Source organism: Sodiomyces alcalophilus (assembly GCF_042370955.1).
Source record: "Sodiomyces alcalophilus JCM 7366 unplaced genomic scaffold ACRALscaffold_5, whole genome shotgun sequence".
Classification (NCBI taxonomy): domain Eukaryota; kingdom Fungi; phylum Ascomycota; class Sordariomycetes; order Glomerellales; family Plectosphaerellaceae; genus Sodiomyces; species Sodiomyces alcalophilus.
Window position 1 is genome coordinate 121,945 of NW_027263536.1, and position 24,626 is coordinate 146,570.

The following is a 24,626-nucleotide window of genomic DNA, read 5'->3' on the forward strand; positions in this document are numbered from 1 at the left end:
CCTTTCCACGCAAATGAGGGCATCGCCTGTTTGCAAACAAGCTTGCCGATCCCTACCCTCACCTTATCCGTATGCTCATGCTCCGCCGTTAGCTCGATTGGGAACAGGAGGCATCGGCGGTGGGACGTCTTCGTCATCGTCATCGTCGTCGGGTAGCACCTCGGGATGTCCTAGCAGATGTGCCACGTCCTTCATTTCGTAGTGCTTCTTCCGCATTTCTTCGAAGCGGCGGTGCTTCTCCCTTTCCTCGGGCGATAGGCCCACCATCTCCTCTTCGTCGTGGAGGCCGTCGTCGTCCCGGCTACGGTCACCCACGTGAACGGCCTTGAGCTGCTTTTCCTTGCCCGACTCGCTTTCCGGGATCGCTTCCTCCGGCTCGCCCAGCGACATAACCGGAATGTCGTCTTCGCCGGCAAGACGACGGCGATGCGGACGGCTGATCTCATCAGGAGCCAGGTCAACGCCGCCCATATCCTCGTCTTCGTCCGACGGGTCTTCGTCCGGGTCATAGTGCCTGGCGTAGGGCGTCTTGGGTTCGGTGATCTTCATGGTGGAGCTGCGTTCCTGCTCGGTGAGGTAGAGGTTGGCCTCGTCCCACTTCAAGCGCGGGGAGTCCTGGGACGGGTCCACGTTGTCGTCGTCGCCGTGCACAGAGGGGGTCCGACTAGAAGGGCGGCGGGAGCCGAGAGGGCGGACACCGGAAGAAGAACGTCGGCGGCCAGCGTTGAACTGGGTGTTGGCAATAGTGATTTCCTTCTCTGACAGGGACCTCTCTCGGGCAGGCGCGATAGGCGGGGTTTTCTGGAACGAGTTCTTGAGGATACCTAGAAGAAGGGGACATGCTTTTGTCAGACAAAATTGAACGCAGGGTGATGGGACAAGGTCCATCAAACTATGATCAGAGCAACGGTATGAGCGAGACAAATCGTACCTCTCGGACGCTGGACATCTGGCCGAGGCGGAGAGTGCGGCTGGGGGCTTTGATTGAAGACTGTCGTCATTTTCGCGAAGGATTTATAGTCTGTAGTGAATCGAAGAGTGTCGATGGGTTAAAGAGTCGACTAGGTTCGGCGTTTGGATGATTCGAGTTTCGGTTGTCGGAACAGTCCTCGGGATCGCTTTGTTGATGGCAGATGAAGAGGCCTTGTGAAAGAAAACGGGTGGAATGGCGGGGTAACACAAGACCAGGATCGACTTGTTGATGGATTTCGTGATCTGATCTTGTGCAATGGCGATTGTGGCTGCGCTTAATGGGGGATGGCTTGGTTATGTGGCAGGTTTGATGTTGGGGCGAAGAGGGAAGGAAATGTGATAAAAGTTTCGTATGAATAAGACTGAAGCAAGGCGTAGCTGATGAAGAAGGTAGAAGATTGACAAGTGCCTCTGAGAACAGGAGATAAATGGTTGCACTGTGGTTTGACTGAGGGGGAGGGGATGCTGTGGGGCGGCGTAGTTCAGACCTTAACAGTCTACTGGTTCTGATACTTCTTGTGGGGTGCATATCCCCGCACCCAAGAAGTCCTTAACTCCATATTTTGTTAAGAAATTTCCGCCAAGCTCACCGGATAGCCCCAAGTGACTTGATAACCAGCAGCAGGGCAGGCACTGATGCCGTCCTGGTAATTTTCCAAATTTCCCCACCATGTGATCTTTCTTTGATACCTACCTCAGCCAAAAAGAGAACCCCGATACTCGTGTTCTCCCTGTGTGACTACGTCATCCGGTTTCATCCTCAGGACTTAAGACCTTCTATTCCAAATCAATCACAACACTACCGCCACACGCCATCGCCAAATTCCCGTTCATGTGCACCAAACGTCCCTATCCATTAGCCTATGCCGCTCACTTTATAGACTCGTCAAGACAAGATTCTTCTTTCCACGCATCGAAACAGAAACCGTGCTTATCCTAACCACGCGTCATACCTTACCTCCACGACACCTCGACTACGTGTAATTCACCCACATGTCTGCGCGTCGATCCCATGCCAAAATGCTGTCTCATCGAATGCTGTTCCGCCAACCGTCCACTACCACGCTGTGCTCTCTCCCTTCCCCGCTCTTATTATTCCTGTCCCGCCGGACTGGACTACACAGCAAGTCGACACGGCTGTCGAGCAAATGTACACCACCTACGCGTTCTTATAGGCGTGGTGTTGTAGGTACATCTTCTTGACAGCTTTGTCTAGCCACTGTACGCATCCGTCATCATCCCGGCCCTGGTCTCGCCTTGTTTCCACATGCAGGCGGCCGGCACTACCCGTCTTCGCATTTGACACCCTCCATCCCCTTGTGCACTTGACTGTTAGCAGGTAGAGAACACGAAGCGCTATAGGTAAGGCCTGGGGTCTCAGGCCCCAGACACGTGTGCTCCCCTTGTCGTCACTTTTTCGCGTCCATAGCGTCATATCTTACATGCTTTGTTTCGTTCCAAGGAATGAAGGGGGTGCATCGCCTGGAAGCCAGTGCAGGTCTACGATGGGACCGTATTTTAGAGCTTGTATTGTAATTTTAATGTCCATTTTTGGAAACTGATATATCCAAGAGAATATCGACTAGCCAGGCCTATGGAATAGGGACTCTTCTCACAGAGACATAGAGATACTTCTCGCGGGAGTAGCCGCATTGGAACATCGTGTTGCATTTCTTTCAGGCGCATCCTCCCATGCACATCTCTCTACGAGATGGATATGCCTATTCTATATTAGTTGGAGCAAGAAGTCACTTTGCAAACACTTGTTGGTCAGAGGCGTACTCACAAGACATCGCCGCTAAACACAGCGACGGTGCAAACATATATAAGAATACATAGTCACAGACAAGGGACATGGGAAAGGGACGCGGTCTTACAGTACGGAGTATATATTCGTATGCTGTTCTTGCTTGCCTATCAAACGACGAACGTACAGCCCAGAGGCCTATCAACACCGGAGACACGGCAATTTAATATATCGTATCCTCGGTTCCAATTCGGTATAACAAAGAAAAGCTCACCCAGACTCGACGACCTGGGCTGAGATCAGATTTAGTTTTAAGTCTAAAATCCTTACACCGGCGTCGCTGCCGAGATTCTGACTCGCGTGGTTCCCATACCACATCCAGGTGAACCATCAGCTCATCTAAATGCATCCTCCACATTTCTCTCATGCACGTAAAATTCAAGGTGAAAAAGACTTCCGCTTGTATCCCAAATCAAAACCCCTAAACCCCTCCTCGGCTCATCTTTCTTCAACTCCTCCTTTTATTTTCTGGTCGTTTGTTTTCCGGCGACCCAAAGAAGCTTCGGGTGGCGCTGGCGCTGGGGGTATCATAGTGTATATTTTCTTGTCCCTCCGCGAATTCGAGGACTTCACTGCGCCTCGACGTCCGTCTTCTTGTTCGATTCGGTGGTTGACTTCTCACCAATCTCCTTCTCACCGCCGCTGCTTGGGCTGGGGGGCGCCTTGGTCGTGTCGACACCACCAAGGTCGTAGTACACGCCGAAGACACGCGACTCGATGTCACGAGTGCCGCCAGTCTTCTTGCGGTCCTGGCGGCGGAAGAACATACGCTTGAGCAGCTTCCAGAACTCGATGCCGGCGAAGAAGAGGAATGCCGCGATAAAGACGACAGCCCACTCCCAGGTAAGGGTGGTGTGCTTGAAGACGACTCGGTTCAGGACGGGGATATAGTTCAGAGGGAACACCGTAACAAAGCCGAAAAGGACGGCCCAGAACAGGACCTGGTTACGCCAGACATCGCGCATCCACTGGGTCCAGGGGTGCTTGGTCTTGGGGACCATGCGGAAGAAAGACCGGCGCATGTTCACCATCTCCCAGGCGAGGAAGAGCGACTGCCAGGTGAGTGAGGCAAAGCAGGTGGCACGGGCACGGAACGCCGTGTCGCAGCCTTCCGAGTAGTCGCGATTGCAGTTGGTTCCGAACTGGCCGTCACCAAACCCGAACATAACAACAACGAAAGAGCCCATGCAGAGGACAGCAGTCCAGAGACCATATGCCAACATGTCACACAGGAGCTCGGGAGTAAAGACGCCGTGTTTCATCTGTATTTCCAGTTAGTGCCCGAAAGAGAGGCAAGGGAAAAGACGAGAGGGAACGCTGACTACTTACGTTCTGGGGAGGACGTTGCAGAATATCAGGGGCAGCAATTTCGAAACCGAGACCCATATCGGGTAGACCAGAGGTAATCATAATGATCCACATGGCCTGGACGGGAGAGATGGGGAAGACGGACAGGTTGTCGTCATCCTTGAAAGCCAAACCGATAAGCAGCACGCAGGCCTGGGCGATATTCTGGGCCAGCACGTGCAACACGAACTTCTGGATATTGTCGAACATCCGGCGACCTTCCTCGACGGCATTAAGAATGGAAGCAAAGTTATCGTCAGTGAGCACAATGTCGGAGGCTTCCTTGGCGACGTCCGAACCGGCCTGACCCATGGCAATACCGACATCGGCACGCTTCAGCGAGGGAGAATCGTTGACACCGTCACCCGTCATAGCAACGAAGCGCTCGCGACGATGCAGAGCCTCAATCATGCGGACCTTGGTCTGAGGGGCGCAACGAGCGACGACCAGGGGAAGCCGAGGCATCTGGTCAATCTCCTCATCGGTCAGCTTATCGAAGTCGCTGGCTGCCATGACCATGGTCTTAGCGACGTCGGCCGCAATCTCGTTCATACGAGAAGGCAAGATGCCGACCTCGAGGGCAATGGCACGCGCCGTCTCAGGGTGATCGCCGGTCAACATGTGGACACTGACACCGGCCTCGTGGAACATCCGGACAGAGGGCGCCGACTCGATACGAGGCGGGTCGTATAGGCCGATCAGACCACGGAAAATTAGGTCCTTCTCGAAAAGGTTGCGTTCCAGGTTCTCATGACCATCCACTTCGCCGACATCCTCACGGGTGGCAAACGCCAGGACACGCAGGCCGAGACGGGCAAGGGACTCCATGTTCTTCAGGATGTCGCTCTCGATGTCCTTGGTAAGTTCGACGACATTGTCGCCGATCTGAATGTTGGGGCAAGACGAGATCACACGTTCAACAGCACCCTTGGTAAGCAGCCAGTTCTTGTTGTTCTCGGTGTCGGTGAAGATAACGGACATCTTCTTGACGTCGGAATCGAAAGGGAACTCGGCCAGCTGTACCCACCGCTTGCCCTCGCCAGAGAAACGCAGGCGGTTCCAGTCGAAGCGAGAGGCAAAGACCTGGATAGCAATTTCGGTAGGGTCACCACGGGCATGCCACTCGCCCTCCTTGTTCTGGTGGACAGTCGCAAGATTGGCGAGAGAGGCCACGTTGAAGTAGGTCTCCACGGTGGGGTTGCTGGTAATCGCAGAGGCAGGGTCTTCAAGGGGGCTACCCTCAGCGTCCTCGGCAAGAAAGGCGATGTCTTTGGGCTGCTCCGGTCGAATCGAAAGGGAACCGTTTGTGGGATTGAATGGTTCGGTGGCATCCTTCACCGAGTAAGTCCCAATACCGGGAATCCAGGCCTTACGGACAATCATGTTGCCCTGGGTCAGGGTGCCAGTCTTATCGGAGCAGATATCTGGGCAGAATTCATGTCAGTACTCAAATGCATGTTTCATTGAAATCTCCCTCCTCAGCTTAGGACAGGCAAACTCACTTGTGACACCACCGAGAGCCTCCAGCGACTTGAGGTTACGGACGATGACATTACGCTCCACCATGCGCTTAGTACCCGCGGCCATAGTAATAGTCAAGACGACAACGAGGGAGGCTGGAATCATGGAGATACCAGTGGCGACAGCGTAGATAATGACTTCCTGTTGGGTACGGAAGTCGTTGGCAGCCAAGACGATGATGGCGCAGACAATGGCAACACCAAACAGAAGCAGGGCCAGTTGAGCCAGCTTCTTCTGGAGTGGTGTACCAACTTTAACGCCGAGGAAGACACCGATGGCGTCGACGACGGTCAGGATACCGGCCTGGATATAGCGACCAATCGAGGCGGACCCGTCCTCCTTGCGCTTCACGGGGCGGCGGCGCGATGTCTTGCCACGTAGCGCGGCAGCAATCTGGCCAATCTCGGTGAACATACCAGTCGCGAAGACAATACCGCGGGCACGACCCTTGGTCACAGTAGATGAGCTGTAGGCAACGTTCAAGCGATCACCCGGACCGGTTTCATCCGCGAAGGTCTCGGTGGGCTCCTTGCGAACAGGCAGGGACTCGCCCGTGAGAAGAGCTTCGTTGGTCTCAAAATTGACGGCCTCGATAAGACGGACATCGGCGGGAATGGTGTCTCCAGTCTTGAGCTCGACCATGTCGCCAGGAACAATCTCAACAGTGGGAACGGTGATGTTCGAACCATCACGCACAGCAGAGGCAGTGGGTGACGAGAGGGAACGGAGAGAATCCATGGTCTTGGCGGCTTTGAACTCCTGCTGGAAACCGACAACAATGTTGATCAGGATGACGCCTGTTACGACACCACCCTCAATCCAGGCTTCAATACCGAACGATGCAGCCATGGCAAGAATAAGGACCTAGAGAACGCGGTCAGTTTGAGAATTGAAACATCGCGAAATAAACCACCAGGGGAAAAAAGGAAAAAAGTACGCACCATCGTCATGGCATTGGCAACCTGGGTGATGAGGATCTTCATGGGCTGGATGCCCTTCTCCTCGCCGAAAGAATTGCGGCCGTACTCCTCAAGGCGAGCCTTGGCCTCAGCCGTGGTCAGACCATCATCAGTGTTGGCCTTGAGCTCCTCAACAGCCTGTTGGATGGTCAGGCTGTGGGGAGGGCGAGAAAGCGGCTTGTTGGCCTGGCCAGACACGTGGTTGGCCACGGCCTCTTCCATTTCAGTCTTTGCCATGGTGGGCGGTTTCAATTGACAGATGAGTAGACGCTGGTCGACAATATATCCTGTTCGGTGGCTGACGGGGTGTCAATTGATGTTGTAGTGAGGGATACGCGATTTTCCGACGTCCTAATTGACGGCAATTCGTGAAAGCGACGCAGTGCTGGCTTGATTGAGCTAAGCCGACGAAGAGTTGTCGATGAGGAATGCTGAGGCGGGTGTTGCTATGGTGATGCAAGAATCATCAACAACGCGACCTGACGAAGCGGCTGCCAGGGAGGATATGAGGGTTTGTTGTTATCAGGTTTAAGGCGACATGGAGCACCTGTCGTCGAGCGATCCCTCAGTCTCTGCCCAAACCCTTCCGGACCAGATGAGTTTCAACAGGCAGGCCCATGTAGGTGGAGGATGAGCGCTGAGGGGGTTCGAGAGCCTTTTGAGTGATGCGGCGGCAACGGCTGAGACTGGCCGAGTTGGGGAACGCGGTAGAGGGGAGATGGGGAGTGAAGAACGGAGGGAGGGGAGAGTAGAAAGTGAAGAAGAGGAAGATATAAGAGAAAAGAAAGAAGAAATAAAGTGTTGAAGAGGAGGAGGGGAAAAAGGAAAAGAGGGAAAAGGAAACTCGAGGCGAGGGGACGGGGTAAGTTAAGAATGATCAAGGTCTGGGTTCGTGGGGCAGCGTGGGAGGTCGAGTGGGTTGGATTGGCACGCCGGGGTAGATTAGGATGAGGTTCACTGGTTGCCTGGGTGCATTGGGTTCTTGGCTCTTTAAGGCGAGCGGAGTCGACGATTTTTGATGTTGAAAACGAGTGAGCCGGACCTGAGTGAGAACGTTCGGCGGCGAGGGGGAGTGTGAGGATGTGGACTCATAGTGTGGGTACAACCAGAGTCAGCCAGAAGGAACCCCCCAGGGGTGGGGAGAGGGGGGGTGGAAATACGACTTTTGAAAGTGGGGTATAGTTCCGCCAAGACATATTTGTGGAACCCGGCGTCGAGTCCTCAGTGGCTGTTGCCTCTCTTCCGCCGGTGTTATGACTTCATGGTCCAGTTGCAATGCTGTTGGTTGCTGGTTGTGGATTTTGTGGGGTGGGGTGTGTCGTCATGTTTTTGTCTGGTGTGGGAGTAGGGACCAGCCCCTCGATTGTGAGGGGGTGAACTAGTGACCCTCTGGGTATCAAATTATGCCTTACCTTCAAAGGTACATGCTGTACCTGGCTCTAGCTTTGCCGGCGAATCACGTCCCAGCAATGACATTTTGTGGAAAACACTGTCCTCGTTCGGCTACTCCGTGCTCGACATATTTACAAGATTTTAATCTTCAAACTAACCATTGCATCATGACGTTATAGCTTACTAGATGTATTACTTCTTGCTTCAAAGGACTCCTAGAGCCTCTGTACATTGTTGGTGTTGCAATTCGCTGCACAGAACAAATATTGCATAAATTTCATGAATGAAGGGGTTCAAATTGGGGGTGAAGCGTCTACCCCAATGGGGTTCAACCTGACACGGAAAGCGGTGTGGCCTACCAATCGCAAAGCAATGACATTGGACAATCGGTCGGATCTCATTGCAAAGAGGAAGGCACTTACGATTATTCCCACATAATGTCCCGTGCCTGCGGCAAAGTGGGTATGCGCCAAGCAGCCGGAGGTGGGGGCTGTTTCACGCGAAAACAACAGACTTTTCACTGTCCACGAAAACAGACTCGGAAAAAATGGGCATTCTCACCTTTGGCAGGTCCTGTCCCTTGATGATGGTCGCGTTACAACGCAAACCCGCGATATACCTGCCACAATTCATTCAAGGAACAGACATGTCCTCTTTCGTCGACTATCGCCGCCTGTCAGGACCTGATTGAAGTTGAGACATTCGGTGGGGGTTTGGTGCAACTCCAGTGTCTTGTCAGGCATGGACCCACCCCGGGCCACAGATAACGCCGCTCCTCTCTCTTGTCCGCTCCGATTTCGCCATCCATCCCCACGAGAATACGTTGTAGGTACCCGACCCGAAAGTCTATTGTCCCTCGGTCGCGCTCCCACTAATCAGTTGGCGAGTTCATCAAACGGAACCTAATCACAATGCCCACCGTAGTTCTGGGGCGGGAGCGAGTACCGAAACTCGTGTGAGAATCATCTAAACCCTACGAATACAGATAGTGGATGAAGTGGCTTGAAAGGCACACGGTAGGTGCAAAAAGGTGGAACAATGAACCTAGCACAGCCGACCGATGAGACTCCCGACCGGTAGGCATTACAATGCACAAGCATGGGAACACGAGTCAATTCCCATGTACACCGACACATCTTTTTGTTTTTCACGTTGATCATCAGAGGACGTCATGTCGGCCGAGAGTGACCTTCTGACAGTGTCCCTGGACCCTGGAAACTTTCTCGAGTGACGCAACGCTGTCCCGGAAACATTTGCCTGCTTCCCTAACCCTCTTTCGCCTCTGATAAACTTTGTAAAACACAGATTAGCTCAAGATTAAGTAGTGAGATAGGGAACTAAGGTTATCGACGCCAGCCAGTCAGAGACTCTTTAATTGAAGAAATGGTTGCTTAATTAGCTTAGCAAGATAAACTAGCCTATAGTACGAACGCTACTGAGATAGAGGTTTCCGGAGAATGTATTCATACTATACCGGCAGATACGGGAATTCCCTCGTCCACATAAAGTGTCAATTGAATTTCTTCTTACCGGACCTTGTAAGGCCCGACCGCCGCCCAAAATCTTCCTAACCTTTTCGCTGACGATCTGTCGGCGCCCACTAGTACGTAAGTAGACTTAGGCGCGTGCGCTCTCACAATACGAAATGGTGGATACAAGATCCCTGGATATCCAGCGAGAGGAGCTGTGCTCAGCCACCGCTCGGCTCCTATCTGATAAGATAGGGGCGGGCAGGCGGAGATAACCAGAAGCGCGGAAATACGTATTATTGAGTTCTTTTTGCTTACATTCCCGACGACGCCTCCGATAGGTCCCGCTGAGTGCGCAGTGAGGAGACACCCGCACTCCGCTCGTGCAAGTGCTGCCAAGACGGCACCCTCGTGTGTCCGTCAGCCGACTACTCCTGTCAGCCGATTGCGGCGTGATTGTGCAGATGCAGCAACGAAAAAAAACCGGCAAAGGACCGCCAACGTCAACAACGAGTAAGGCTTGCTCGTGGGCGAGACAAGTCGAATGAATATGGCATATTTCTTCAGATCTGCCTCCTACATGCTACTTGCGACAATCCCGTACCGCATCTCTTCGTCTTTGTCTTCTTCTCGGGATTGTTTTAGCCATTGTGTTTGGGGATGCGCGATATCCCCGACTCGGACCGGACAGGGCAGACATAATAGCTTGAAGAATCAGAGCAGACGGATTGAGACGTAGGAGTGGACGACGCGACAGTTACCGTTTGACGACAAATCAATTACAGATCGCGGGGTAGTATAACGTACGAAGTAGAAGATGATTCTAGAAGTCGTCACCTTATTATGAAGCAACATTCTAGGCTGCGGGCTTTAAAAGTACCCTATCCGACTTATTCCCGCGACGTGAATACCAAACGTTGCCCCGAATGTTCATCAAACCGCTACTGTGTTGTATTACATACAGAGTTTACGATACAACAGTTGCAAACTTCTAATTCTTTCATGAATTAGTAATGTATCTGATAAACAGACATAATAAAAGAATCGAGGCAACATACCGAGTTGATACTCGTATGTTCGCAAGTTTCTCCGACATGTCTCGCCATTCTCCTCGGCCGACCTCGGTGAGCGCCAAGGCGCTAAGTCCACCGAAGCACACCTGTGCCTGTGCCTGTGTCCTTCAAGCCCCGCTCTTGCTACAACGTACATGTACCGACCCTGGCCTGGATCCCGCGATGCTCAAGCAGCAAGAGAAGATGTGTACGTTGTAAAGCAGTAATTCCGAACACGTGTGGCCCGGAGTCTAACGATGCCATGGGCCGTGTGTCTTCATGAATCCTTCCTGCGGATAGAATGAGTCTCGTGAGTACATGTGTCTATCTTCTCGAATGCGTCCCAAAAATCCGGCTGCAGAATGCGAGTCTATCCGAGCCACACAAAGTTCCGGTACAGGTTACGCAGCCAGGTAAGACAGACATGGGCGGGCGTGGATGAACTTGTTTCCCGACACAAACTCGGGTACCTGCGCGCCTAACGGCGAGCTGACTGATCTCCCTGGCCGTCTCTATGCAAACCGCAATCGTCGTCTTCTGGTCACCTGTGCATACCCAATACCAATGCCAACGCCACCTTCCCCACTGGACAAGATCGTAACAATACATGGTAAGCAATATGGGTGAGCATGTGTTAATGTATATTGACATAATAATCCGCCCTGGTCATCCGACCGTCGACCTGGCACTGAGCTGACGTCCTGCCAAGTCAAGTAATGGGCCGATAGAATGTTCTATGGAAGGTGTCCCGTCTAGCTACCCGTCCCACACTGGCTGGTAGCGGTATGAGAGAATTGTAAGCTGAGCCTGTAGCGTGATGGTCATGATGCGTACCCCCAGACTCATGTCCATCGCAGCTACCAGCAGATCGGCTACGCCTTTGTCCGGCCCGCCCAATGTGCATCCGATGGAACCCATGGCCGGTACCCAACTTGAAAGGATCTCGGTGGGAAACGACAAAGGGAAAACAATGGCCCAAACAGAGCTAGCTTTATGTCCCTTCTAATCGCCCAAGCACCCCAAAGCCGCCAGGTACGGGCGGCACGGCCCATCGGTCTGCTACGTGGACTTACTAAGTACCAAGTACGAGACGCTGGCTGCGCCGCGGACGACCTCGTGATCTGTCGACTGCAATATTCTGCATGTGGGCATACGTTGTACAATGTACCTTGACTCGCCAGTGCGGACCCCGTCCGAGTGCTAATACTTGCCGATCAGCAAGTATGTACACTACTTCGTTTCGTACAATTAAAACACTGTTGGTATGAAACTGACTGGCTGGGTCCGCGTGGTTGACGGTCTGGGCAGCAGGCGTGATTGCCATGATTACAATGATCTACCGAGAGCCATTGACCAACCACGTACGCCCCGGCAATCCCGGCACCGACAAGGTGGTCGATCTTATTCCTGCCCTTTCTATCACAGCCGATAGTATGTACATAACTGAGCCGATAGTAGGCAGGTGGTATCAGACATACGGCGAAAAGACAGGGTGGGACGCGATTCTTCCCCCCACGAGCCCCAGGATATACGTACCTAAATAGTACTGGTCGGTCTCTGTTATGCATGGTTTGGCAGCAATTACGAGGCTGTGAACACTGGAGATACGGCATGGCGACTATTAACCTCCTGCGAGTGGCTACGAGCCAGTTGACGCCCGTATGCGGGACGAGATGTTGTGAGGGGTCTGGGCGGGCTCGGGAGTCATAGGGGTCTTCACCGCTAAACCGCCAGGCGAAGCGCGCTCCATAATCCCCCCAGATGCTGGCTGTCCCCCGCTCGGCGTGGGGAAACGCCGCCCAAGAGGGCGACAGGGGCTTAATCGAGCCAGTCGATCCGAGGCTTGTTTCAAGGGGGGGTGTCATAATAAGCGCAACGTGAGTACAACGTACATACCTACCTACCTGTATGTACGCTATACGGGCATATGTGTGTACCGAACAGGAGGAGTCGCCTTAGCGTAATAAGGTACCTACTTCGAAGTACGATCTCCTCGGAATTGCAATCTGGGTAACTCGGACTCGCACACACCAAGCAGTTTTTTGCCTTTCACTTCAAGCCACAAATTATTTCATATGTACAGTGGGGGTGTACGTTAGGCATTTGGGCATGGATAGACATGATGTTTTCCCAGCCATGCACCCTCATCTCCCCACCGTTGGGTTCTCTCTCCGAAAGAGTGCTTAATCAAGGTAGGCTTCGTTGTACGTTCTATAAGACAACACAGCTTATACATATATTATGGGGTGCGAACTGGATCACAAACCATTCCGTGGGCCCGAAGCCCGAGAAGCAGAAGATTGAAGACGATAGTAATTAATTATTATTATTATTATTTTTTAAAAAGATGAGAAAAAAAGCCACACGGCGATCTTGTGTCCACTCCAAGGCTGAGGTTGGGTCAGGTGACGGGTTGCCTGTCTAGGAAAGCCAAAAAGGCTGGCTCGGTGCACAATGACAACTGTGCGGTCTTCGGTGGAACAAGTACCTCAGTACATCTCCGCACAAAACATTATGGCGTGTGAGGAGTCGATCACTCAGCGTTGTGTTGCCGAAAGTCCTCCGTCGCTAAAGCCGCTGCCCCTTGTGCGACGAGAAACGCAATTTGAACCCCTAGCCCCGGACTTTCCTGTACGTTGTACAGTACAACTACTTAGTACATGCATCGACCAAGAAATCAATAGCAGGATGTGTCGAAAACCCCTCATTTTTCTGACCAACCATGGTCCTTGGGTCAGAAATCAAGCAACGATATGGTCGAAGAACGAGCGTCGCCAAGGGCGTCCATCGGGCTGGGCGTTTGGACCTGGGTATAGGGCCTTCATCCTGGTCCTGCACCCCCCATACCCCAGACTGCACCCCCGGACCTGCACCTCTCACCCCAACCGCCACTGTGCCCTGAGCGACAACTTGCCTACAACGTACATACGTTGTACATACAGCGTACAGTTCCTCAAACGACGTCACTACACCGGGAGCATCCCTGTTCACACCTGAGCTCATGCTTGAGCGCACCCTCTGTTAGGGCAGGTACAACGTAATTCGCCTGTTCTTTGTTCATTGTGTGTATGTACGTTGTACATATGTATTGACATGTACGTTGTAGGTCGTGCGGATACAACGTATCCGAATCCCCGAGTCACCGGAGAGAAATGCGCCAAGATGTCTTGGCCGGAGAAGAGGAGGTGACAGAAGCGGATCGAAGGAACTCGGGCGAGTGGCCGAAAATGCGTGCACGGGATGACAAACGTGGAATACGGTGGTATGGACGCGGACGGATAGGGTCGCTGAAGAGATGGTGAGATGGGAATGAATCTACGTAGGAACTCTGGTCGATGGATCAGTTGGCCATCTCTGCAAAGCCGATTCCGTCCAGTCTATTTAAATAGAACCAGGTAATCCATTGCCTTGGGCCTAGGGACATGACTGGAATTTCAATCTCAAGAATACTCGTTTAAGCATGCCTACTTTGTACATACTGCAAGGTATTGTACTTGCCAAAAATGCGAGGGCGACGGCGGTGAGGCACTGGTTACGGATTTTCGTATCAGTTACGTCGAACTTCCTCGCCTACGCACCCGTAGTCGACCGTTGGAATGTAAGTAAAAACGCTGATGGCGAGATATACCCGCCTTGGGTAGGTTCCTGGTTATTTTTTGCTCAGCTTGACAATACAGACAGCACATCTAGCTCAGATGGGTGCAGCGCTCCCAGGCACCTTCTCTAGGTGAAGTGCTTGTCGTCCGGTCGTCAACCTCTCTGCACTACCAACTATTCGATTCATACCCTCGATTTCCAGCATACACACACGCTCTCTTAATGCGAGGAATGCTTTCATGGCTCTCCATATATCGAGAAGTCCGCAGATGTGTATGGTGGCGACCAACCATTGAATCCAAAACCGGGGATGGGGTATGTAGACCCAAGTTCCATGGCGTGGAAATGGCCAAGCGATCACTTTCCCTGGTTGGGCGAGGTCAGCTGAATTGGAATGCGCTTTCCGGCATCTCTTTCTCCGCAATGTTCCCTGATCTGACACGCGTGGAAATTAACTGCCAACCTCCACGTTACCTCGTACGCCTACGAAGTACATTTATGCTGAGAATCAACTGGGAAAAGCACGTCATTATAGCTTACACAAGGGATAGTGAAAACGTGAGAGCACCCCAAATACGTATACCAGTATTCGTAATTTCCCCTAGTACCGCCTTCGCACTCACTTCCCATCGCGACATTACCGAGCACAAACATGGCCGTAGCTGAGCGGCTATGACCAACTTGCCGGAAACGATACCACCAAGCCCCAAGCATTGGCGCGTTACTACGTACCCAGCCCGACGAAACACTGAACAGAGGACTTCCCATTCGTTGTTATTGTAGTCCCCCGCTTCAACCTCATTCTTTCCTCCCGCCCTTCGACGACGTCTTTCCCACACTCCGAACCCGCACGAGACGTCCTTCCCATCTTGCTCGTCGCATCCTAACTCGCCACCGTGGGGGAACACATAGTGATATCGCTACAATCGCTACAACAATTGTGCGACTTTCACCGATCGTATTACACTGCCGTCATCGATCGCACTGCACTGCCTCTGTCGGTTGCATTGCACTACCGAGCACGGATCGCATCGCTGCCTTTCCACCAGTCGCGTGGTTAAGCACGGGCTGCACGGGTCACAGACGTGTCTAGTTAAGACTTTCGGTTTCACGCAGACAACGAGGCTTTCGTGGGCACAGACGACGCGGGATAGCGATCACGAAAACCGTTTCACGCCAATCTGAATCTCGATTCGCAATGCCGGCGATGATCGCGTTGGAATGGCCTCAAATTAAATAAGTCAGGGAAAAAGGGAGAAAAAAAGAAAAAGGACGAGAAGTCATGAACTACATCGCCGCCATCATCATTGTCTGCGTGATAAGCGGTGGTGTCTTTACTCTGACCTTGTAGGTTCGGTCGTTCCTCTTACTCTTCGTGTTGGATAAAGTCGACACGGGTGGCTTCCTTCTCTTTCCCCTTTCCCGGTTCCCCGTCAATAAAGAGCACACCATTCCCGCCCTGGTTCATCCACCCCGTTTACCCCTCGCTACATGACGATGTATACATTCCGTCAGTGCTCTCCCTTTGGAAGTTCTACGACATACACGTCCTGGCCTAATTCCATCTATGATCTTGAGGCTGACTCTCGCTCCCCGCGGCCAGAGGCTCCAAGCTCTATCTCAAGCATCGCCAAAATCGCAAAACCCGCCCAGACCTGCAGCAGTTGAAGGATGCGCGACACCTGCTACTATGCGCGGCTCGACGGAGTCGCTTGGGCGCCGAGAAACTGAGTTACTACGACGTCGGGGTGAGGCTAGGCCCACAGCAGCAGGGGGAATTGCATCAATGGTGAGTCCGCCACTGCAGGCACTGATTCCTTTTTTGTCAGGGGAACCTCGCTCTGTTCCCCCCCTTTCTCCGACAAAGTTGAACGGGACCGAAAGGTTGTTGAGACGCTGCTCAGCTTGGCATTCTCTGTTGGGCGGGGGTTTGGCGTTTAGGCCTATTGAACTAGGCGTCGCCTCGGTCTTTATCCTCCGGTACTTCAGCACATGCTGCTAGACATGCTGCTAGTCCCTGCAGTGGAGCGCTCTGGAATCCGACATCTCAGAAGATCAGTCCGCTCCGGCGGCGGGGGCGGGGTCGTTGGAGGCGTCATTCCAGTGAGTGCCTCCATCGTATTGCCCCATCAACTCGCCGTGCGAGCCCCGACCCTCACCGTTGATGGGTCGGATATACAACATCCTGCTTCTGCCTCTAAGCATATCGTTTCTGAGTACGGGTTTGTTCCCAGGAAGCCATGCAGATGGTGCGGTAGTTGGACCAGCGCATTGGCTCTGGGGATACAACTTCGAACCGGAGAAAAGAGAAGTTCGAGCGGATAGAGGGACGTGTACAGACGATGGCGCCTTATTTAGGTGGGGCCTCGAAACACACGGGCCAAGAAGAAATGGAAGGCGTCAAGAGTTCGTCCACATGGCCCATGGGCCGTTGGCGACGATAACACGTGATTTTGGCGAGGAGACACCGAGGAAACACGAGGAGGCGGGATCGCCGTTTCGACTTTCAATGTTGGCTGACGCTAGCGAAACAGTGCTGTGTGCCTCAACCCACTTTTTCCGGCGGAAATAGACGACGCCGCCAGTGGAAATGATCTGGAAAACTGCGGCAAATCGCCCCCGCCCTCGGTCTGTGGCCACGATTTGGAGACTTCCGAATCAGAGGTGGCGGCAGGGTGCAAGCGATTGAGCAGTCAATTCGCAAGTCCAACCAGTCAATTTTATCCACGCAAACAACGTGCGACGACAGACGAGGAGGGCCTAAAAGTACCACTTGAGAGCGACGAAGGGACTGTGGCTGACGCTCGCGCCACCGCCGGACAAACCACACCAGCCACACGTCAACAACCTGACTCGGCTGAGAAGCCCGTGTCTTTTCAAGACGCGGCTTCTGGACTCACGGTCCCGCCGCCTTGCGCTCCAGCATCCCCTGCTACGGAGAGGAGGTCCCGTCAAGCCGGTGGATACGACGGCGACGGCGGGAATGGCGACCAATATCACAACGGACATGGATTCATTTCCGACAACCTGAGTCGCACACCCATCTCGCATTCAAGTTCGCATCCTGTCGTATACGAGGCTGATGAGGCGAAGCAAGACCCTTCAGATGGCGGCAAGGATGTCGTGACCCATCGCGACAGTTTCGCAGACCACCATGCTAGCGGACCAGTCATCACCCACAACTCTTCGTCGTTGCCATCGTCATCGTCGCCTGACTTGGCGAGGTTTGCGGCCGGCGTCGACCTCGAACCTGTTGCGGACCTGGCCAGCGAGGTCCTGATTCTCTGTGACTGCAACCACGCGTACCACACCCAGTGCCTCGCCACTTGGTTCCACATGGGCCATTTCAGCTGCCCCATCTGCCGCGCCCTGTTCTGGAACCGAGCGCTGCAATTCGAACTGGGTTTCACGGGCGATCGAACCAGCAGCCGCAATACCTGGCCACCTTCGTTGGGTTTGGCGTAAGGCGGTCCCCGCTCAGGGCGTTTGGTCGGATCCGAGCCCGGCCGAGGACTACACGTGCGCGTACGACTGGACGATGCCCGATGAGCGGACATGACGTGCGCAACTGCCACCCCTATGACGAAACCAGTTCAAAAGTAAGGACGGGTAGTCTGTTGGTGACATGCTGTATCCCCCGAGGTCTCCAGACCAATTTGGAGTCGGCTCGCTTGTTTAGTCAGAGCTGGCGCGAGTTGCGAAGGTGTCGTGAAAAGATGGTTGTGGAATTGGCCAAGGACGGGTCCCGAGGGAGACGATGGCGTATCGCTATCGGGCGTGGGTTTGGGAAAGGACTGGCAGACGGCCTTTGTATCGTGCGTGACCGTCAATGGTTGTCACTGCAGTGATTTGAAGCACATGTCGGCGTTGGGTTTTGATTTAGGCCAAGGGGCTCCTTTTTTAGGGCATCCTTAACGGGTAGGCAGAAACAGCTGATACCCACCCATATCATCTTTTTTTGGATGCGTATTTAGTTCTTGGGTCTTTTTTTTCATTTCATTCATTCATTATCTTCTTGTTTATGATTATTTTTAGCTCACGAGTGAATCAGATTATCCTTGCCTCTGAAGACGTCCTCGGCAGGTTCAGCAGTGTAAACACTGGGATTTTTTAATGCGGTCGTCGACCGTCTTCTCTCCGAAGATATTCGGAGGGATTGGACACCATTGAAGAACGGAAAGATACCGTGAGCGGGAGGCGTCGGCTGATTCAATCATCGAGGTAATTACGAAGTATTCTTTTTGGGCAATTTTCTTTCTTTGTCCTGCGTCCATTGATTGGTCATAGGTGATGACGGAGCTGGCTCCGCCGTCCGTAGGGCAGAATTCATCCGCATCATCTACCCCGGTCTCGTGTCCCATGTGTTAGAAGAAGAAAAGCGTTGTTGATCAGGTAAAAACTACCATTGGTTAGGTAGGTAGAAACTACAAGACCGTAGTAGCAAAGGGACGTCTCGCCTCGCAGCCAAGTATACTTAGTATACATAAAATTTCAAGTACCGTAATTATATGCCTGACGTCCGTGACTATAGGCTCGGCGAATGAATAATTAGTGGGTATACGGCCCGTGGGAATCGACAATTTCCCCTGATGATCGCCGATCTGGAAAGGTTGAGTTTGGCATAGCAGTCATGTTGGGCGAAAAGCTCATTTTCCAGTGTATCTATTTCCTGTGCTTCCTGCGGATAGGAATGCATTATGAGGCACCAGACAGTGATTTTGTACGAAGTAGGCCGAGAGTATGTATACCAGCAGAAGGTAGCTTTCATAGGTACTGTGTGATGTATCTCCTACTTTGTGACATTGAGACCGAGTCGCCCCTGCAGATAGAATCTGCACGCGGACACGTAGGAAGGAATAGACCATACGTACCTGCCACCGACGACCCCTAGATAATATTTAATCACCTTTCTGTACGGACTCCGCCCAGCTGGTTATCGTCCTGTTCTCCTTTCCTCTACATTATCGAGTTGGCCTGGAAATTGGTTGCGCACGAGTGACGAGTCGATGTCCACACCACGGTCACTATAGGATCTACAGCTCCATCCTGCAACAATAACCTAGGGTAGAACCCAACAACCAGCAGTCAATTCTAACGAATATTGGCCCAGGTTCTTATCTCCCATATTTATTTGTTGTTTCTTGCCGTTTCTATCGTCCGCTTGTTTACTGTGTTCTGTGTTGTGGAACTTGACTTGTCGTCGGAGTTCGATCAGCACGTAGACAGGGAGGAAAGAAGAAGGGGGAAAAAAAAAAAAAAAACGAAAAAGAATAGAGGTCGATCGCTTGCCTACGAGGCTTCCCGATCTGGCACGGGCTAAGATTCGACGCATTTTCAACTCGGGAGTGCTCCTCCCCGGGGCCCCAACCCGACACTTGCTTTTATTTCCTCGTCCCAACCCAGTCGTCTCCTGTTGCGCCCGTTTCTTCAGGAGCTTTTCATCCGCCACGGCCAATCACGGGCTTCGATACCGCACAGCAAGCACCGGACCGGGATTGTCGTCCTCGACGCCGCGCCTACGGCCAGCCGCCTTCCCCGTCACTTCGGTGGCCGCCTTGCTGTTGTCGTCATATACCACCGAAACAAACCATCCCTTCCGTCATATTGATGCCAGCAACACCACCACCACCACCACCACCACCACCGACAGAGTGACGCAATCGCTCGCATCGAGGCACTTCAACATGCCTACTAAGGGCAAGCTACCTACCCCTTCCGGCCATAGCCAGTCTCTTTCCCAGCAGCCCGGTCTTCCCACTATCGAACAGCCTCGCAGATCGACGCGCCATCGACGTGCCATTCATATGAAAGACATATTACAACCCGAGATCGCAACCGTGCCTCTTCCGACGTCGGGTGAAATTCAACGGGATGTCTGGGGATCTCCCGAGGCGGTCGACTCGGCCATGCGGGAGCTGCGGGACATGGAGGAGCGCCTACAGTCCGTTACCAGACGACAGCGTCTTGCCGTGGAGGGATCCCGCCTCGTGCCTGGGCCAGAGCCCCTCGGGCCCCGTCGCGCAACTCGATCCCGTACGGGCGGCTTCACCCGTCCCAGGGACATAGTCGATGGCTTCCCAAAGCCAGCTCTCCCCGAGGAGTTGGAGACGGCGCCGCTCAAATTCGAGGATGCAGAAGAATGCACCAACGACATCAACATCGACATGGACGCTCGCGATGATGAAGTCCCCTGGGACCCTACAGGCTATGCGACGGGCAGGCCACCTGCCGTCAACAGCGATTATCTGCCGCTCCCGTGGAAGGGTAGGCTTGGTTATGTTGGTAGACCTTTCCTCTTCCCCACCCTTTTTTCCTCTCTGGAAATAATCTGAACTGACGCGTTCGCAGGCTTGTCTCAATACCTATCTTCGCACTGCCAACCCTTCGGTATTTTCCTCTCGCACCTGCAGGATAGCTTCCATACTGCTACATAGACACCCGCTGCAGGACCCGTCGCAACCCGAGCATCCCGTTAAGAACCGACCTGACAAGACCAAACCGCCAGACGACAACCTTGGCAGGAAGTACGTCGAAGGACTAGGGCTGGCCAACGCGAGGGATGCAATCAAGATGATCCGCTGGAATGACAAATTCGGCATCAAATTCATGCGCCTCAGCTCAGAGATGTTCCCGTTCGCTAGCCACGAAGAGTACGGGTACTCCCTCGCCCCTTTCGCCTCCGAAGTGCTCGCGGAAGTGGGCGCCGTGGCGGCCGAATTGGGTCACCGTCTCACGATGCACCCCGGGCAGTTCACGCAACTCGCTTCACCACGGCCCGAGGTGATCCAGGGCGCCATCCGGGACCTCAACTACCACGACGAGCTGCTCACACTTCTTCGTCTTCCCGAGCAGCAGGATCGCGAGGCCGTCATGATCGTGCACATGGGAGGCACCTTTGGGAACAAGGCCGAGACGCTGGATCGGTTTCGGAAGAACTACGCCGGCCTTTCGCCGTCGGTGAAGCGTCGGCTGGTGCTCGAGAACGACGACGTGGGATGGACGGTCCACGATTTGCTGCCAATATGTGAAGAGCTCGACATACCGCTCGTGCTCGATTTTCACCACCACAATATCCTATTCGATGCCAGCGAGCTGCGTGAGGGCACGCTGGATATCATGAAGCTGTTCCCGCGCATCCACGCCACGTGGGCGCGCAAAGGCATCAGGCAGAAGATGCACTACAGCGAGGCGTGCGCCGGCGCGGTGACGCCGCGGGAAAGGCGGAAGCACTCGGCCCGGGTCAAGACGCTGCCGCCGTGCCCGAACGACATGGACCTCATGATCGAGAGCAAGGACAAGGAGCAGGCGGTTTTCGAGCTGATGCGGGCATTCCGATTGCCGGGGCACGAGCTCATCGCCGACGTGGTGCCGTTTCACAGGGACGACGAGCCCAGGAACGGGCGGGAGGGCACTGCGAACGGAAGGAGGAAGGCGCCGAAGAGGGCAAATAAGAGAAAGCGGGATGATGGCGATGAGGAGGACGGGAAAGCTGATGAAGGGTTCGGGGCGGAGGGTATTGGGAAGGGGACTCCGGGCGAGGCAGAGAAGGAGGCCCGTCAGCCTCGGGAACTAAGGCCCGAGGAGTTTGGCATGGGCGGTCCGTTTGGCAGGGTGTACTGGCCGGAGGGGATGGAAAGCTGGTTGAAGCCGAAGAGGGGAGTTGGAGTTAAATGAATCAAGCGCGAGTTGCGGACAATGACGGGGAATGAAAAGGAGGAAAAGACCGGAAAAGTTTAAGGATGGATGGCGAGAAAGCATGCCGTGTTGGAAAGATGCATGTGCCTTTTATTATTCCCACTCCGTAAAACGAAATGAGAGGTCATAGGTATAAAGGATATATCATTTTGCGAATGCCGAGTCGGACGTCTGAGCATGAAGATAGGTGCCTAAATTTTGGGACCCCCCTCGCCCTTTTCCCCCCCGATAACCTGATGGTTTCAGGTGCCGGCCGATGGGCGCCGGGGCAGAACGCTTGGGTCGTTTGGTTACTTTGACCCCCTACTCTAGCCTCGTTCTACCTGATAGTATGGAGATAGTCAAGGTCAGGGCAGATTTCTCTGGTCCACCTTTGAATTGGAACCGCGCCCTCCTAGGCCCGTAGCTATTTACAACGTAGTCCTGGTGTCGACTAAACTCACCGGCTTCTATAAAGCTCCCCCCCTTTCCGGTCGCTTGGAAGACGCTAGACGGGGCGATGTTTGTAGTTCGAGGTAGAGAACTCGGGGTCTGGTAATGGCAGACATCAAACACCTTTCCCAAGCGTAGGTGGAATGTATGTAATCAATCCATTGGTATATGCTGGTTCACGTTGGTAGGCTGAGAAGCTGATGCATGCCGTTCTTCAGCTTTGAGGGTAGGGAAAAGTTGGTATGCCAACGACACTTGGCTAGGAAGTGGGAGTTGATTGGCCCGACGGGCACGTCTGTAGCTGAATCGCTGTGATTGGCCTCGGTGCCTCAGAGTCGTATTAATTATTATCCGAGAGCACGGCGACTCTAGTGTACCTCGACAGGAGGGGTTCAAATTGCCCCGCCTCCCTCCAATAGCACCGCTCGGTCAATTGCCCAGACGACATCTCCATCCGCGATACGAATAGTGTCGGAGTTTTACCGCTCTACAACATGGCCAGAATTCGGGAGCTCGTAATAGGATGACTTTCCAAACCAAAGGACCGGGGAATCGACCGAAAGCCGCTGAGCGCAGCGGTTTAATCAAGCTCAGCATCCCAGCTTATCTGCTACCGCTTTGATCGTCGATTCTCCCGTCTCACGATATCGGTTGATATTATGGATACTTCCGTCGATGTTCATGAACATCGTGAGAGGATGCTCCATGCCTCCTGTGCGCGGTGAATCCTTGACCAAACCTGTAGCGCAGCTGTCTTCGTCTTTCCCTACACTCACGTTGTCTCCGTATACTGTGTTGATATGCGAGGCACCAGGGAAATCTGTATCATGCTATATGGACCGCTTGACTCCGCCTTACTTGTCGAGGAGGGATGACTTGCATAGTCCATGACTTCCAGTGCCGAATGGTTTCTCACTCACTTTTTGTTTGTTTTGCTCCTGTCTTGCCCTTTTCGTTATCCCGCCTTGGACACAAGAGATCGAGGATACGCCCGACTACCAACACCCGACCATTTACCGCCGTAACACCCTGCCCCCACGCTCCTATTGTATCCCTGAACGTCCATGGCCCGAAACAGAAGATGGAGTTTCTTCTATGCTCCCAGCCCTGAGAAGGCCCCCCAGCCTCACCAAGTTGGTCAGCCAAAAACGACTGGGACACTATCGATGTCACTGGGCATTGGCAGCTTCACGGCCGAGGGCGCCCCCACTACACCGATACCCAGTTCCCCATCCTTATGTGTCTCCCATTCATCCCTCCGACAATCCCATTGGAATTTATTGGTGGCCTTCCATGTCCTTTCCACCTAGGACAGCGATGCCCAGCTTCACTTGCGCTTCGACGGCGCCGATAACGCCTACCACGCCTGGGTCACTGGCGCTCTTGTCGATTATACTAAGGCCCCCGAGACGCCCTATCTTCACCGCGAGCCTTGGCTCATACGACGCCGTCGACCGGGCCTTGGATTTACTGGAAAAAAATGTGAGTCTGAAGAAAGCAAGAAACGGATCTTCCCTGCCCGGTGGGTTGAACGACTATATGCGCGCTTTTGAGACCCATCCTCGGCTGTAAGGAGGACACATCATGGCCAAAGGTCAAGGATGCGTTGATGTCTGAATATCGGCATTCGTAGGAAATCCGCTCCAAATGTACTTAGAGAGGGAGTCTTGTTTCGTTTTTGTTTTATACATGATCCCAAGCCGTTATCTGCCCGAGTCTAGTGTTCGCTCTGGTCTAATCCTAGTCTCGCAGCTCGCACTCACGCGCGGTCTTCCAACTTTAGCCATCATCAACACATCCTCCTACCGCATACGCCCCGTCGACCTCAGTCAAAGGCGCAGTGACAGCAGAAGCCATCGCCTTTACAAGCCACGCCGCCTCGTCGGACACCCGGTCGATAACGTCCCCTATAAAAACCCCCGCCTGGTCCGTAACCGCGTCCATACGGCCGCGCACCTCGTCGCACATGCCGGCCACCTCGAACTCGGCCTTCTTCGCCAAGAGGTAGACGGCCAGGGCGGAACTGGTGTCCCGCAGCTGCGCGACCTTGTCTCGCAGAGTCGCCACGTCGGAGAGGGAGAGGTTCCTGACGTCGTCTCGCATCAGCTCGGATCCATGCTGCAGTTCGCGGATGAGGCCTTCCGAGTATTGGCGGATGTGGTGCTGCTCTGCCGAGCTGTCGTGTCTGAAGATGTTGGCGAAGTGGCCGAGTGTCCCTAGGCTCGAGTTGAGCCGGTATAGCACGCGGGACATGACCGCCAAGTCTTTTCCTGTTCGCGTGGGGAAGGAAGGCTGGTTTGCTGTCGGGTTGGCTGCGAGGCCGATGCTGCATAGCATGGTCGTGGCCAAGACGATGAGGTAGAGAGGCCGTAGCATGTTTGTC

At 53.6% G+C, this 24,626-nt stretch overlaps 9 protein-coding genes across 9 annotated transcripts; 4 read left to right on the plus strand and 5 right to left on the minus strand.

Annotated features, from left to right (window-relative positions):
- Positions 1-132: 132 nt before the first annotated feature.
- On the minus strand, positions 133-1,001 carry ACRALDRAFT_2064664 (uncharacterized protein; the record flags this gene model as incomplete). Its single annotated transcript, XM_071022044.1, has 2 exons — positions 133-824; positions 932-1,001. Coding segments are annotated over 2 exons (762 nt in total), but the record flags the coding sequence as incomplete, so codon positions are not given.
- Positions 1,002-1,766: 765 nt separating this feature from the next.
- ACRALDRAFT_2035503 (uncharacterized protein) lies at positions 1,767-2,267 on the plus strand. Its single transcript, XM_071020779.1, has one exon. The coding sequence runs from the start codon at positions 1,993-1,995 to the stop codon at positions 2,173-2,175; it is 183 nt and encodes a 60-aa protein (XP_070873799.1). The 5' UTR covers positions 1,767-1,992; the 3' UTR covers positions 2,176-2,267.
- Positions 2,268-2,838: 571 nt separating this feature from the next.
- On the minus strand, positions 2,839-7,413 carry ACRALDRAFT_1051295 (uncharacterized protein). Its single transcript, XM_071015683.1, has 4 exons — positions 6,589-7,413; positions 5,629-6,511; positions 4,109-5,550; positions 2,839-4,041 (listed from the first exon to the last, which is right to left on the minus strand). Exons 1-4 carry the CDS (start codon positions 6,841-6,843, stop codon positions 3,349-3,351), a joined length of 3,273 nt encoding a protein of 1,090 aa, XP_070873800.1. The 5' UTR covers positions 6,844-7,413; the 3' UTR covers positions 2,839-3,348.
- Positions 7,414-13,052: 5,639 nt separating this feature from the next.
- ACRALDRAFT_1082451 (uncharacterized protein) lies at positions 13,053-13,853 on the minus strand (the record flags this gene model as incomplete). Its single annotated transcript, XM_071019314.1, has 3 exons — positions 13,513-13,853; positions 13,241-13,433; positions 13,053-13,148 (listed from the first exon to the last, which is right to left on the minus strand). Exons 1-3 carry the CDS (start codon positions 13,578-13,580, stop codon positions 13,053-13,055), a joined length of 357 nt encoding a protein of 118 aa, XP_070873801.1. The 5' UTR covers positions 13,581-13,853.
- A 1,545-nt stretch (positions 13,854-15,398) lies between these two features.
- On the plus strand, positions 15,399-17,581 carry ACRALDRAFT_1071433 (uncharacterized protein; the record flags this gene model as incomplete). Its single annotated transcript, XM_071017863.1, has 4 exons — positions 15,399-15,463; positions 15,632-15,905; positions 16,140-16,219; positions 16,651-17,581. The coding sequence occupies 4 exons, from the start codon at positions 15,399-15,401 to the stop codon at positions 17,579-17,581; spliced, it is 1,350 nt and encodes a 449-aa protein (XP_070873802.1).
- A 1,457-nt stretch (positions 17,582-19,038) lies between these two features.
- On the plus strand, positions 19,039-22,039 carry ACRALDRAFT_1064587 (uncharacterized protein). Its single transcript, XM_071017000.1, has 2 exons — positions 19,039-20,394; positions 20,465-22,039. Exons 1-2 carry the CDS (start codon positions 19,801-19,803, stop codon positions 21,788-21,790), a joined length of 1,920 nt encoding a protein of 639 aa, XP_070873803.1. The 5' UTR covers positions 19,039-19,800; the 3' UTR covers positions 21,791-22,039.
- Positions 22,040-22,053: 14 nt separating this feature from the next.
- On the minus strand, positions 22,054-23,125 carry ACRALDRAFT_211495 (uncharacterized protein; the record flags this gene model as incomplete). Its single annotated transcript, XM_071023715.1, has 8 exons — positions 22,054-22,087; positions 22,135-22,173; positions 22,298-22,342; positions 22,424-22,552; positions 22,621-22,730; positions 22,772-22,845; positions 22,887-23,073; positions 23,102-23,125. The coding sequence occupies 8 exons, from the start codon at positions 23,123-23,125 to the stop codon at positions 22,054-22,056; spliced, it is 642 nt and encodes a 213-aa protein (XP_070873804.1).
- Positions 23,126-23,147: 22 nt separating this feature from the next.
- Positions 23,148-23,876, plus strand: ACRALDRAFT_211496 (uncharacterized protein; the record flags this gene model as incomplete). The annotated part of the gene is made up of 5 exons (XM_071023717.1): positions 23,148-23,168; positions 23,222-23,376; positions 23,430-23,526; positions 23,554-23,765; positions 23,798-23,876. The coding sequence occupies 5 exons, from the start codon at positions 23,148-23,150 to the stop codon at positions 23,874-23,876; spliced, it is 564 nt and encodes a 187-aa protein (XP_070873805.1).
- ACRALDRAFT_1064588 (uncharacterized protein) lies at positions 23,875-24,593 on the minus strand. The gene has a single exon (XM_071017001.1). The coding sequence runs from the start codon at positions 24,494-24,496 to the stop codon at positions 24,023-24,025; it is 474 nt and encodes a 157-aa protein (XP_070873806.1). The 5' UTR covers positions 24,497-24,593; the 3' UTR covers positions 23,875-24,022.
- Between the last annotated feature and the right edge of the window lie 33 nt (positions 24,594-24,626).

Excerpts from the sequence above, each read along its gene's own strand:
- ACRALDRAFT_2035503 (XM_071020779.1), top strand. The coding sequence starts at position 1,993 with ATGCTGTCTCATCGAATGCTGTTCCGCCAACCGTCCACTACCACGCTG.
- ACRALDRAFT_1051295 (XM_071015683.1), bottom strand. The coding sequence starts at position 6,843 with ATGGCAAAGACTGAAATGGAAGAGGCCGTGGCCAACCACGTGTCTGGC. Across the intron at positions 5,551-5,628 it reads GGCTCTCGGTGGTGTCACAA|ATATCTGCTCCGATAAGACT; the intron begins GTGAGTTTGCCT and ends AATTCTGCCCAG. Across the intron at positions 4,042-4,108 it reads TGCAACGTCCTCCCCAGAAC|ATGAAACACGGCGTCTTTAC; the intron begins GTAAGTAGTCAG and ends CTGGAAATACAG.
- ACRALDRAFT_1064587 (XM_071017000.1), top strand. The coding sequence starts at position 19,801 with ATGCCTACTAAGGGCAAGCTACCTACCCCTTCCGGCCATAGCCAGTCT. Across the intron at positions 20,395-20,464 it reads GGAAGGGTAGGCTTGGTTAT|GCTTGTCTCAATACCTATCT; the intron begins GTTGGTAGACCT and ends ACGCGTTCGCAG.
- ACRALDRAFT_1064588 (XM_071017001.1), bottom strand. The coding sequence starts at position 24,496 with ATGTCCCGCGTGCTATACCGGCTCAACTCGAGCCTAGGGACACTCGGC.